General features: G+C 41.3%; 1 protein-coding gene across 1 annotated transcript in view; it reads right to left on the bottom strand.

Annotated features, from left to right (window-relative positions):
- The window catches only part of dock4b (dedicator of cytokinesis 4b), a 222192-nt gene that overhangs the window by 39041 nt on the left and 168386 nt on the right, over positions 1–14765 (bottom strand). Inside the window, exons 40-43 of the mRNA XM_062996182.1 lie at positions 12448–12614; positions 6821–6907; positions 6511–6687; positions 831–914 (exon numbers count right to left, since the gene is read on the bottom strand). Coding sequence (XP_062852252.1) covers positions 831–914; positions 6511–6687; positions 6821–6907; positions 12448–12614 — 515 coding nt within the window. The remainder of the gene's footprint in view (positions 1–830; positions 915–6510; positions 6688–6820; positions 6908–12447; positions 12615–14765) is intronic.

Here is a 14765-nt window from a genome sequence, read left to right as displayed (position 1 = left end):
TCCACCTTGTAGATGTAAAGTCAGAGACGATCGCTCATCTATTGCTGCTGTTTGAGTTGGTCATCTTCAGTGGTCACAGGGCGCTGCCCACGGGACGCTGTTGGCTGGATATGTTTTTGGTTGGACTATTGGTTGGTGGACTAGCACTGCTGTGTCTGATCCACACCACCACCATGTCAGTGTCACTGCAGTGCTGAGAATGATCCACCACCTAAATAAAACCTGCTCTGTAGTGGTCCTGGGAGAGTCCTGACCATTGAAGAACAGCATGAAAGGGGGCTAACAAAGCATGCAGAGAAACAGATGGACTACAGTCAGTAATTGTAGAACTACAAAGTGCTTCTATACGGTAAGTGGAGCTGATAAAATGGACAGTGAGTGTAGAAACAAGGAGGTGGTTTTAATGTTATGGCCGGTGTATATGTACACGCTTCATGCAGGTGATAAAATGTGGTCGGTACTGCACATGTGTCGTAGGGGGCGTGTGATGTTGTGACTCTTCTCAGAGGCAAATTATGTTTGGGTAACTGGATACGACTAGATTGGGAGAAAAAAATGCAGCAAAATGTTTTTTCCACAGAATTATTCTAGGAAGGAAATGTGACCAGGTGGAATAAACCACTGTAGGCTGAATCAGTCATTAAAAAATGGCTGGGACTTGATTCATTCTTCCAGTGAAGTTATTAAAATCAGCAGGAAGCAAGCTGTTCACATCTGCTCTTTAAAAGGTTTGGTGCAGATGATGTAAGAGCAGGACTTTAAATAAAACACTTAGTAGGAGAATTTAGTAAGTTTGTCGACCAGCGTTTTAAAAATGCATCAGTGCAGACCTGTTCAAACATGAGTTCACGGAGGCGTCCAATCTTATCGCCGTCCTCTGGGTGATTCATCATGTAGTCCTTAACAAAGAATGCCTGCAACACACACATACACACGCACAAACACAAACACAAACACACACATCCAGAGTTAGTTCCATTTAGTTACACCACCCAAACATCTGAAAATGATTGATGCTGCATACATCCACATCCCACACACTCTTCAAAGCTAAACGGTGGATGGTAATCTTTCAGGAGCTGCTGCTTTATGTCTACAACCTTGGTAGCAAAATCAAAAATAAATGAAAAAGATGTTGAAATGTTGAGGGAAAAAAAATACCACCTCTATGCATTGGCATTTTAATATTCTTCGAGGATGCCTGATGTTGAAGTTTGATCATAAAAGTAATAAATATTCATTTATTCATGTGTAATCCACACAACAAGCATATAACATAACTAGATGTCATTATCCACTATGGTAACAATTAAGCTAAACCAACATGTCATTTGCACTGTTTCTATTTATTGCACTGATGCCATCCTATGATGCCAAATGAATGCCTTTCCCACAGCAGGAAATGAAGTGCAAAAGGCACACAGCACTTTAAAGTAATGCCATCGAGAACAGACTTAAAAAATAACGTCTTTTCAACCATTCAGTGTAGAAGATGTCGGCGGGGGGTGAGGAACACCAGGATGATGTGTTTGCCATCCCTTATATAGAAAGGGTCTGTATCTCTAAAGAGCCAGGCAGATAGATGGGGGGGTTCTTTCCTCCCACTTCAAACACCAACACGGAGCTCCAGTGCTGTAAATCCGATAGCAGAAACGTTCCAGATTAGCTCGCTCACCACTCTCGATTTAACCGACACACTTTCTAACAGTAAATCTAATAATATCGTATGAAGCAGCGCTGTTTGAACTCGCTGAACTCGTTCATTTTTACAATAAAGTGATAAAGGTCTTTCTAAGCCAACATGCTTTGCAACACATCGAAATTTTACCTTCAAACCATGTGCAATTCCTAGCAAAGTTGTTTTAATCAGACTTGCTAATGTTTAAAATTGGACACTTGTTTACAAAAATGCTGGGTTGAGTTTGACTTAATTACTTATGAATTTACATTTTCAGCATTTAGCAGACGCCTTTATCCAAAGTGACTTACAGTACTATTACAGTATACACAGTAATCTGAGCAACTAAGGGGTTAAGGGCCTTGCTCAAGGGCCCAACAGCAGCAACCTGGTAGTGGTGGGGCTTGAATCAGTGACATTCTGATTACTAGTCCAGTACCCTAACCACTAGGCTACTGCTTGCCCTATGCCTAGTTCACACCACATGATTTTTGCCCTGATTTTCACTCGCCGACTGGTCGGCGCTAGATTTGCCGGCTCAGGAGCTCTCAATCGCTATGTGTGAACTGCTCAACAACTCGATCAGAGCGGCTCACCGAGCGCACAGCGACCGAAAATAATTATCTAGCATGTCAAATATCTGGATCTGAGTTGCACAACTGGCAATGAGTGCTATGTCAAACAGAATGCAAGATACGATGTGATGGGAAATGCAAGGGAGGAGTTGTAAAAAGGTGGGACAGGGGCATAATATAGTTTATTTCAATACATCGGCACACACACAAGCTTTATAGTATTTCTGACCTTATTGTTCTCTACAAAACATAACACCAACGTTGCATTGCAAAAATATTTATTAACCTCCAACTCACTATAGAACAATCCCTGCTGCTCATGTAGCCAAATCCACTCAGATTCATTTATTTTTTCTCCTTGATTTAACGCTGCACATCAGCGCACAAACTTTGATCGCTCGCTACATGTTGATGTGCATTTATGGACGTGGTATCATTAAACCCCTCGTCACTTCTCGCGTGTGTTTTCATAGTTTGGGAGACCAGAGAAGCTCGCCTGCTATTCCAGTTGGTGATAGATCGTGTAGTGTGAAATCGCCGATCAGTCGTGTAGTGTGAAAGCCACACCGACTTGAAAGACTCCTGATTATAAGAGATCCAGTCATGTAGTGTGAACTGTACAACGACCTGACGACTTGGGAAGTCGTGTAGTGTGAACTTGGCATTATTAGTTTAATTTCCTGGCTGGGTGCTCGGATGATGTGGCGGTAAAACATACTAGACCACCAGCGCTAACATCTTGAGCTCAAAATTTGAGATCGTCGCTTTGCTACTGGCCGGTCAGGCATCTACACGCAAGCGTGATTGGTTAGTGTCTTAGCTGGATTGTTTAAGACAAATCAAGTCAAATTTATTTGTATAGCGCATTTTACAACAGACACAGGCTGTCTCCGAAATCGCATACTTCCATACTGAACAGCATGCAAAAGCAGTACGCAAGAGCGGGTAGTGTGTCCGAATACGCAGTAGGGGGCCATTTTTGAGTGTGCAAGCAATGCACACTTGCGGTCCGATAATCTATCCCATAATTCAACTGGAGCTGCAAAGGTGTTCGTAGTGAAGAAGAAAGATGGCAGAAAGCGGAGAATCGAAGACAAACATTAAAAATGTTATGATTAAGTACAACACTGAATAACGTTATGACTAGCTTTGTGGAGAATGACAGAATTAATTTTGTCTGATTTTAAAATTGTTATAACTGTGGCGATGTGACGTCATGCATCACGTGACACTGGTAAGAAGGCGGACACAGTACGTCTATAAGGTTGCGTTCATATTGCACACTTGCATACTGAGAGCTTACTGCTTTACCGGCCGAGCCGAGCAGTGCGCACTGCCTCGAATTTAGTATGTACTGTTTAAGTATGCGATTTCGGACTCGGCCATCGTCTCAAAGCATCCAGACCCCAAAATCCAAAAACAGAAAACCCGTTGAGCAAGCCAAGGGCGACAGTAGCAAGAAAAAAACTCCCTTAAAATTACAGGAAGAAACCTTGAGTGGAACCAGACTCAGCAGGGACCCCCATCCTCCATGGGTAGCCTGGCAAATAATCTGAATGATTGTTAACACCACTGTCTAACATCTTCCAGGTGGAAGGGCTGGAGGATTCCTCATCACTGCTGCAATTACGGCCTCTGCTGGCTGGTCGATGGCACAAAAAGACGGGGGATAATGGGGAGCAGTGCGTGACTCTCCATATGCTGATCTCTATGTGAACACCTAGGGGCAAGTTAAAGTTGCCAATCCAGTTTCTGTAGGTTTTTAGAATAAAAACCAGACTACCCAGAGGAAATCCACCCAGACCTGGAGTGAACATGCCAAACTCTTAACAGACAGAGACAAGAAATGGGGTTTAACCCCTGGTCCAGAAACATAAACATAAAAGCAAAATGTATTACAAAATATGTCTGAACAGAGACAAATATCAGGCTAAATGGAACACATAACCTCTCAGTGCACGCACGCACGCACACGCACACACACGCACACACACAGGTGGGCAGTGCTGAGCTGAGCACTGATTCTCTATTAAAGCATGGTTGCTATGCAACAGGCAGTCATAAACACTTGAGGGCATTGCTGCACTGACCCGACTGAGGGTTATTCTGTCTTTAACGTTATGGACTTCCCAGCGTATAAACCTCAGAGAATCTACTTTAAATCATCAGAACAGATCCTTTAATTCATTTCTCTACCACCTAACACATGTATCGAGCTGTAATGTAATATAGAAACACGCTATACTTAAAGTATTCCTCTTCCACTCATGCCTAATCCTCAAACACACAATAGGAGTCGTTGATGGATTGTACTACTTACTACACAAGATTCATGAGTTTACAAGTTTAATGTCAAACACAGTCATGGGGTGTGTTCAAAAACCTAGTGAGCTCTCTACGTAGACAGCATTTTACGTCATCCTACGCTCGCTATCAAGAAGGAGGCTGTTCGAAATCCTAGATGCATTAATATGCTCACTAGTAAGGTATCTTAAAATTCCAATGGTATTTTGACTCAAGAACGAGTGAGCATCGGATGCTGCCTTAGCGGTGAAGGCAATCCCAGCATTCAGTGCGGCACAACTTTTCTCACAAAAAAATTTTAAACATGGAGTTATTTTCAAACGTAAATAAATTATTATTGATTTTTAATTTGTATAAACTTGCACAAACTTGCATAAACTTTGTATAAATAAAGTGTTTTTATTTGCAAATTCGAGCTGTCAGCGAATTTAACTGTTTTCGGTACACGGAGGGAGATGTTAGTTGACATGCTAGCGCGTTGTGCCACCTCATCCCATTGGTTTGAATGCCATGAGGCTAACTGTGTTAGCTTAGTTAGTGAAAACTGATAGAATCATTGTCTCCAATTCACTTCACTTGCATGTCTTTGGACTGTGGAAGGTAACCGGAGCTCCCGGAGAAAACCCACACAGACACTGGGAGAACATACAAACTTCACACAGAAAGGACCGGGACTTCCCCACCTGGGGATCAAACCCAGGACCTTCTTGCTGTGAGGCAACGGTGCTACCCTCTGAGCCACCATGCCACCCTGCAATGCTAAGCGAGGCATATTGTAACAAGCACTTGCCCTAAAGCCTTAGAGCTACAAGCAATGCTGTCTACAGTCAAGCAAGCTTAAGAGACATTTCAAAAAGTCGTTTCTCTAAAAAAGTTTAAACATTTGATGCTGACAGGAAAAGCAGAAACTGACTACAAGGGCTGTGATAACGTAAAGCTTGCTTGACTGTGGGCAGACCTGCTTTTTGTTGGTTCTTGAATCCTATCCGACCACCCAGAGAAATGTCTTTCCTCCACTGTTCCATGTACTATGTGATGGGTGGTGCCAAAATACATTCATTCATTGCCTGTTTTACCACCGGTTTATCCTGGTCAAGGTCACGGTCACTTTACACAGAAAGGACCCAGACATGGGGATCAAACCCAGGACCTTCTTGCTGTGAGGTAACAATTTGGAGCCACAAGCAACACTGTCCACAGTGCTTAGAAGGTCAAAAGTCATTCCAAACAGTCCTCTATCTGACTGCTAGGCCTATGATAATGTAAAGCTTGCTTGACTGTGGGCAGATCTGCTTTTATTGATGGTTCGTGAAGACTATCTTGCCACCCAGAGAAATGTCTTTCCACCACTGTTCCATGTACTATGAAATGGGTGGTGCAATTATCCTGGTCAGGGTCGCGGTGGGTGCAATTCACTAGGCGGAAGGTAGGAAACACCCTGTGATGGTGTGGCGACCCATCCAGGGTGTTTCCTACCTTCCGCCTAGTGAATTGCATCCACCGCGACCCTGACCAGGATAATTGCACCACCCATTACACACCCAGTCACAGCTAGGCTAAATTGAATCTCCAATTAATTTGACTGCATGTCTTTGAACTGTGGGAGGAAACCGGAGAACCTGGAGGAAACCCACACGGACATGGGGAGAACATACAAACTCCACCAAGGACCCAGATCGCTCCACCTGAGAATCGAACACAGGACCTTCTTGCTGTGAGGTGACAGTGCTAGCCTCCATGCTGCACTGCCAAAGTTCAAAGCTCAAAGTTGATATACTGTATGTGTGTATAAAATTCGTATAGGACGGGTACACTATATGGCACCATCCAGCATGATTCTGGTCTTCGCTTTGAGCACAGGTCGGTTTACCTAGTTTGGTGAGCAGAAACTTTAGTGGCCTTCACAGAGTCCTGATCTCAACACCAATAAAATGAAGTAAAAAAGTGATTTACCTCCTGGTAGCGAGCGAGGCCTCCATTTACGGCGGCGTCAATGACTCCGTTCAGACACATAGTGAGGGGGTTGATGTTCTGCATCTGACGAGTCTGGCACTGCGTGATCAATGTGCGCAGCTGCAGATTTTTATTCTCAATCACCTCAATGGCGTTTTCCAGTGGGCTCACCTCGACCTGCAATATATCAGAACCGTCATCACAGAGCGCTGCAAGAACGCAGCCTGAGGTCTAGATTCACGGCAGTAAAGCAGAAACACGGTTGGTGTTGTAAGCAAAAGGAGTGAATGTCCAGGATCGATTCTCTTACCAGTTCTCGCTTCTCTACTTCAAACCAGCGGGAGATGCCTGGAAGACTCTGCACCAGGGTCAGCGTTGTCCTTTCCACCCACAGACTCTGAGGGCCCAAATACACACACATTGATATGTGAGCAGCTAGCGCCCTCGAGCACGTCATAAACCTCCAATAATACTGACAGTGTTATGCTGACTCACACTCAGAAATACAATCACATCACTCGCTACAAATTCATTATCGTCGCACGCTCGACAGCCGCTATTAAACGCTCTCTGCTTATTAAATGCTGGTTGTACTGTCTGTAACAATACACTCTTCTGCCTTTTGCACTAATCATTATGTAGGATGGTGTTGTTAGGAGGCGATTTTTCATTTACTACTTTCAATAAGGCTGCACAGTTAATCATTTTAATTCTGAGCATGATTTTCATTTTATCACTGATAATTCTGATGTTTAACTATTAATGTACACACTCTAATGCACACAGCTGTAAAGAAGTGCTGGCTGTAGAGAAATCACTGATGTATATGAACATTTATATTTTGAAAGGATAATTGTCCAATTGCAAAATGATAATCGATGAAGAAGAAATTAAGAAGGGGCAAATACTTTTTCACAACACTGTATGTCTATCAAACCACTTTAAAAATAGACCATTAGTTCATTGGGGGACACAGATCCTATTAAAAAGGAGATCAGCTACATAAATAAATACATATTTTGGCTCCAGAGTGGCATATTGGAACAAGCACGTACCCTAAAGTGTGTAAAACATGATTTGGAGCCACAAGCAACACTATTCACAGTCAAGCAAGATTAAAAGACCAAAAGTAATTCCAAAAAGTCCACTTTCTGAAATAGAAACCTTAAAGTTTAAACATCTGATGCTGATAACGTTAACATCAAGTGACTACTATAGCTTTACTACATGTAAAGCTTGTTTGACTGTGGGCAGACCTGCTTTTTTGGTTCCTGATTCTATCTGACCACCCAGACAAACCCTTGTACTATGTAACAGGTGGTGCCAAAATACAGTTAAAAGTTTATAAAACTTGCAAGAGAGAAGTACACTATATGGTGATGAAAGATAATTGTCCAATAGCAAAATCATAATGACTTCAAAGTTTAAATCTGTAAATACTGCACACTGATCAGCCATAACATTGAAACAACCTCCTTGTTTCTACACTCACTGTCCATTTGATCATTTTTAGCCTGCTTCCACTCTGTTCTTCAATGGTCAGGACCCACACAGAACCACCACAGAGCAGGTACTAATTAGGTGGTGGATCTTTCTTAGCACTACAGTGACACTGACATGGTGGTGGTGTGTTAGTGTGTGTTGTGCTGGTATAAGTGGATCAGACACCATGTCCACTCACTGTCTACTCTATTAGACACTCCTACCTAGTTGGTCCACCTTGTAGATGTAAAGTCAGAGACGATCGCTCATCTATTGCTGCTGTTTGAGTTGGTCATCTTCTAGACCTCCATCAGTGGTCACAGGATGCTGCCCACGGGGCGCTGTTGGCTGGATGTTTTTGGTTGATGGACTTTTCTCAGTCCAGCAGTGACAGTGAGGTGTTTAAAAACTCCATCAGCACTGCTGTGTCTGATCCACTCATACCAGCACAACACACACTAACACACCACCACCATGTCAGTGTCACTGCGGTGCTGAGAATCATCCACCACCCAAATGATACCTGCTCTGTAGTGGTCCTGGGAGAGTCCTGACCATTGAAGAACAGCATGAAAGGGGGCTAACAAAGCATGCAGAGAAACAGATGGACTACAGTCAGTAATTGTAGAACTACAAAGTGCTTCTATATGGTAAGTGGAGCTGATTAAATGTACAGTGAGTGTAGAAACAAGGAGGTGGTTTTAATGTTATGGCTGATCAGTGTATATTCCAACAATAAATGGAACCAAACCAGGACTGCACAGGTGAGCCATAATGTCATGTTGGGTTTTTGGTTAAATGTAGTTAAATCAAGCCAGAGAGAGAGAACTGAGCTTAAAGCAGTTAATTTTCTAGCTCTGTTATATCATTGTATAATTCAGCTTTTGTAATCAGTAATCAATAAAATTTCAGCATGACTACAACTTCAGTAGAATTGTGTGAACTGATTGTGTTTTGTGTACCTAATGAACCCGGGTTAAGAAAGGTGTTTCATTATACTATACGTATGAGTATGTTGCTCAATGACATCTGTAAAAAAAAAGGTGTCTCCACCTTTGATTACATTTTTATAACACAGGTCCCCATAGTAGTTCACTCCCTAATTAATAAACTGTAATGCTGGTGAGCAGATAGAAACTTGGCTAACTGGCTTACATTTAATTAGTTCACTTAATTCTCTCTGTCTCTTGCCCCCTCAAAACAAAAGCTTAATCAACAATTAATTATTGCTTAGCTGACAAAAAATAATAATAAATGAATAATTTATTAAACAAATTAACAGCCGTTTTTGCTGGCTTATTCAGAAATAGTCCGTACATAATAATAAAAGATGCTGTGTAAATGTAATGTTTTATTTTGTATAATTAAATTGACTCATAGTTCATTTTAAGCCAGTTTTGGTCAAAATTAACTGGCGCTGGACATGTTAATGAGTCCTTTAGTAAAAATAATACTGATTTATTTATTAGGATTTTAGCGTCATGTTTTACACACTTTGGTTACATTCATGACAGGAACAGTATTTACTGTCATGAATTTTCATCAGTTCACAGATTTAATGTCAAACACAGTCATGGACAATTTTGTATCTCTTATTTAACATCACTCGCATGTTTTTGGACTGGGAGGAAACCGGAGTGCCCGGAGGAAACCCACGCAGACATGGAGAGAACATGCAAACGGCACACAGAAAGGACCCGGACCAGACCGCCCCGCTTGGGAAATGAACCCAGGACCTTCTTGCTGTGAGGCGACAGTGCTACCCACAATTTAAACTTGTTAGTCCCCTTTTGTGCTGTTCTTCAATGGTCAGGACTCTCCACAGAGCAGGTATTATTTGGGTGGTGGGTCATTCTCAGCACTGCAGTGACACTGACATGGTGGTGGTGTGTTAGTGTGTGTTGTGCTGGTATGAGTGGATAAGACACAGCAATGCTGATGGAGTTTTTAAACACCTCACTGTCACTGCTGGACTGACAATAGTCCACCAACCAAAAACATCCAGCCAACAGCGCCCCGTGGGCAGCGTCCTGTAACCACTGATGAAGATCTAGAAGATGACCAACTCAAATAGCAGCAATAGATGAGCAATCGTCTCTGACTTTACATCTACAAGGTGGACCCACTAGGTAGGAGTGTCTAATAGAGTGGACAGTGAGTGGACAAGGTATTTAAAAACTCCAGCAGCGCTGCTGTGTCTGATCCACTCATACCAGCACAACACACACTAACACACCACCACCATGTCAGTGTCACTTCAGTGCTGAGAATGATCCACCACCTAAATAATACCTGCTCTGTAGTGGTCCTGTGGTGGTCCTGACCATTGAAGAACAGAGTGAAAGCAGGCTAGAAAATATATGTACAGTCAGTAATTGAAGAACTACAAAGTGCTTCTATATGGTAAGTGGAGCTGATAAAATGGACAGTGAGTGTAGAAACAAGGAGGTGGTTTTAATGTTATGGCTGATCATTGTACAGTATATACTTGAAATACTGATATTAAGTAAATAACTGATATAATTAACAGATTTATGAACAATATAAAACTATTCTGACTTCATTACGAGCAAATCAATCAAGATTATTTTTTCAGGCATCATCATGTGGTTTTAATTTATGAGACAATACACTATTAAAGTTTGTTACACTGTAAAGTAACTCCACTTATTTCAGCTAACACATAAAGCAGCAGCAATATTAAACGGAGAGAATTCAGTAAAAACCTTCACTGCTGAAGAAAAGATTTAAATAAACTCCTGTCTTCAATATAATCTTATCATCCAAATATCATCCCAGCTTAAGTTAGCCTCTTAATGAGATTTTTTTGGTGAAATATTACTATATGATGAGTGAGGCGGAGTGAAACACACCTCAGTGTCAGAGAAAATGTAATATCTGCCGGGCTAAACTGTTTATTTCAAACGCTCTACCCACCGGAGGCCACAGGAAACCTAACCCCCGCGCTAGATATGATCCACGTTTTGGATGTAATTTTCTACACTGGGTATTGAGCGAGAGATGAGGGAAATGATATTTGGAATGAGCCCGTCTCCTGGCCTCTAAAACTTTAATTAGCCTCACCGGGCTCAGAGTGAATAATGCAGAACACCAGAGCACACCTGAGCTCCACACACACACAGACCTGATACAGACACGTGCATGCACACACACCCCTGTCATATAAAGAGAAATATACTGATATGAAAACCAGCGACTAAGTGGAAGCAGAAAGCAAAGAAGGCCCGGTTATGCCAGAAATGTGGCATTCGCGTCAGGAACGGTCAATTATGGTTCAGTTAGAAGTTTTGCCATGAATTTTCAGTCATTTTAGTTACACACAGCCATTTATTCTGGGTTTTGAGGCATTATAAATGCAGTTTAGCTCTTTAATTATCTGACATGATCTCAGCAATCAAATCAGGTCAAAGTTTATACACTTGAAATTTTTGGCAATCTGCCTCGTCAGTCCCGAGTCACTGCTAACAAGCTTGGTTAAATTAGCCAATAATAATTAAACGTTTATATAAAAAAATACATTCTTCTCCAGCCAATTCAGCCCCCTGATTGATTACATTTGCTGCATTTGTTTATTTATTTATTTATTATGGTTATTATTATTATTTTCTTTATTAATTTTCTCCCATTTTCTCCTAGATTAGAGTAGCCAATTAGTCTTTCACTGCTGGGAACCTTCATCTGCCTGACACACTCTCCCTCCGATGCATGCACAGTCCACGACCCATTTTTATTTGCCCATACTTTGACGGTTTCTCAAGTGAGGCCAGTCTCGCGCATGGAGAGTCATGCACTGATCTCCAGGCACATCGGGCTACTAACCGGGGTTCTTACACAGTGTCGTAGACCTCAACCCTGTTTTTAGTCCAATCTTTTCCCACCCAGCAAACTAGTGGAAAATTTGGCTGCTGCAGGCACTGCCAATTGAGCCTGCTAGGGGGAACCCAGCCGACCGGTATTGAAGTCCAGAATTCCAGCACTGGTGTGCTCGTGGAATATCCTGCTGTGCCACCTGGAATATACTTTTGCCATTTTGGATCAGTTGTGTGGCAATATAGCATCAGCACATTAAAGTAGTGATACTGAGCCTGTGAATTTGCAGATCAAAGTCAGAATAAGGTTTGCATGACTGTTCATCCTCTTTTTTTCGTATATGTTATTCATATCAAAGTTGTCAAATATAAGCATATGAGCCTTGTTTTTTTTTTTTATTCTGAAATGTGCACACAAAAGGTGGACTCTTCAGACCTCAGCACACGTTTCCACTTTGCATCAGACCACTTCAGAAAATATAATTTACAATCACTGCTTTCTGTTTAGATCTGCTTTTCACTTACTGTTTTTACTTTTTATTTTTTTAAATTAAATTTGTAAAAATATGTCCATTGGAAAAACACTAAGTCCAAAACGTTTTCACCAAATGAAATGCCATCTTACCTTAAACTCATTCTCCTTGTCCTTGGTTCCCTTGTGAAAGGGGCGGTCGTAGCGGAACCTCCAGATGTTGTTGACCTTGTAGAAGCTCTTAATATTGTCTGGAACTCCATCTCTCTGCAGGACATCCTGGCTGTCTGGAATTGGTGTCACTGCATAGATTTGCAGGTCTGAAGTCGAACATGTTAAGGGTCGTTACAAGTATGTGCAGATACAAAAGATTTTATAGTAAGATGATGATTTAACAGAATTATAAAAACGAAGACCTTGAATTACAATTCAACGGTTCAACAGGCTATGAATAAACCCTTACTAAAATTGGGACTACAAAATGCAAATCGTAATTTCCCAGACCTCTCTCAAATCCAACAGACAAATTTCATAGGTTTTCTTAGGCCACTTGAACCCTATTTAAACATAAATAATATCTTATATCACCCCATCCTAGAGGATTCTGAGTGCAGCTACACCTAATGTCTGCAAAATCATTCCTACACAACTCATCTAGAGACCCTCCCATATTCCCACATGTTCCTTTGCACATTGTATTATAACAAATATATATCTGTTCCTTTTTAACATTTGACTTTTGTTATTTTTAAATAGCATTATGCCAAACAACATGACAGTACTGCACAAAGTGTAACTGTGGCAAAGTGAGAAGTTTAAGATCTTTTCGGATGTGTGTGTGTGTGTGTGTGTGTGTGTGTGTGTGTGTGTGTGTGTATGTGTGTGCATGTGTGAAATGAACAGATTTTGTTGATGAACAAAAAAATCTTGCTCATTAAAAAAGTAAAAAATGACATTTGTGGAGCACATACTTAAACATACTTTTGTAATTACTGAAGAAGAGAAAAAGTAAGATAAAAAAAAATGAAGTTAGGGTCAAGGCTTCAGATCACAAATGGCTATGGATTTGTGATTTGTGATTTTTTTATTCATCCGGAATGGATGAATGCTTTTATCACCCACTTTCATTCCCGTGTAAAATAATAAGATGCTGATTTTTATTATTAGTAATCTATCACCATTCATCGCTATCATTGTTAAAACTATAATGCCAAAAAAATTGCTTAATGGTATAAAATACATTCATGACAGGACAAGTAGTTACTGGTCAAACACAGTCATTGACAATTTTGTATCTCCAATTCACCTCACTTGCATGTCTTTGGACTGTGTGAGGAGCTCCCAGAGGAAACCCGCTCATACATGGAAATAACATGCAAAATCGACACGGAAAGAACCCAGACCGCTCCACCTGGGGATTAAACCCAGGACCTTCTTGCTGTGAGGTGACAGTGCTACCCACCGAGCCACTCATGCATATATACTGTACATACACGTGCATAAATATATGTGTACTTATATATTTATTTATACACATGCATATATATATGTGTGTATGTATATTTATGCATAGATCTGGCTATACTGGCCCAATTCAATGTGCAATACTCATCACAGCCATTTTAGTATTTCATATTTAATCTCTATCTATCTATCTATCTATCTATCTATCTATCTATCTATCTATCTGTCTATCTGTCTATCTGTCTATCTGTCTATCTATCTATCTGTCAGAGATCTGTGCAGCCCATTTCAGTCTATCCACTTTAAATTCATCAGACCATGTCTAAATGGAAGAAAGAGGGCCTTCTGTGAAATCTTACCACAACAAAAGTATAGAAATTATATTATATAAAGATTTTGTTAGCAACTGTTAGCAGTAGGTGTGGCTTAAACACCTAGACAAAATATACATTTGGTCATGCAGTGTATTTTAAGCATTTCCTGAACAAATATGCTCAAGATCTTTCAAGCAACCTTCACACTGAAATAAACAGACTCACAAAAGTCATTCTTGTCGAGACCTGTGTGAAAACAAAGCACATGTGCACTCAGCCTCAGCAGGCTGGAGGTCACTGACCGAATCCAGGCAAACTCATCAGCACAGAAATATGAATCAAGCACAGCAGCAATTCAGGTAGGGCACTGATTAATTGCTTGCAGGGATAACAAAGCGCTATGCTAATGCAGTTTGACCGCTCATGTCTGCTCTAATTGCACTCGGGAGAAAGGCCCATATTCGGCATGCTCCAGCCTTCCACGTATTTGTCCCGTCAGGTGCTCGTCCGCTCCCTGGCGTCTCCCGGAGCCGGCTGCTGTGGCAATGGGACAGAATCGATTTTCTGCCACCGGGAAGACGGGTATTTACAGCGGCCTGCTGTAGTCCTGAGCTTGCATGAAAAAATATATAAATAAAAAAGCCTCCCTCATCGCAGGTGTTGTTCACCATAAAACACAGCTGTGATTAATAT

This window comes from Trichomycterus rosablanca, chromosome 1, assembly GCF_030014385.1.
Source record: "Trichomycterus rosablanca isolate fTriRos1 chromosome 1, fTriRos1.hap1, whole genome shotgun sequence".
Lineage (NCBI taxonomy): Eukaryota > Metazoa > Chordata > Actinopteri > Siluriformes > Trichomycteridae > Trichomycterus > Trichomycterus rosablanca.
This window is presented reverse-complemented; position numbering and strand designations above follow the sequence as displayed.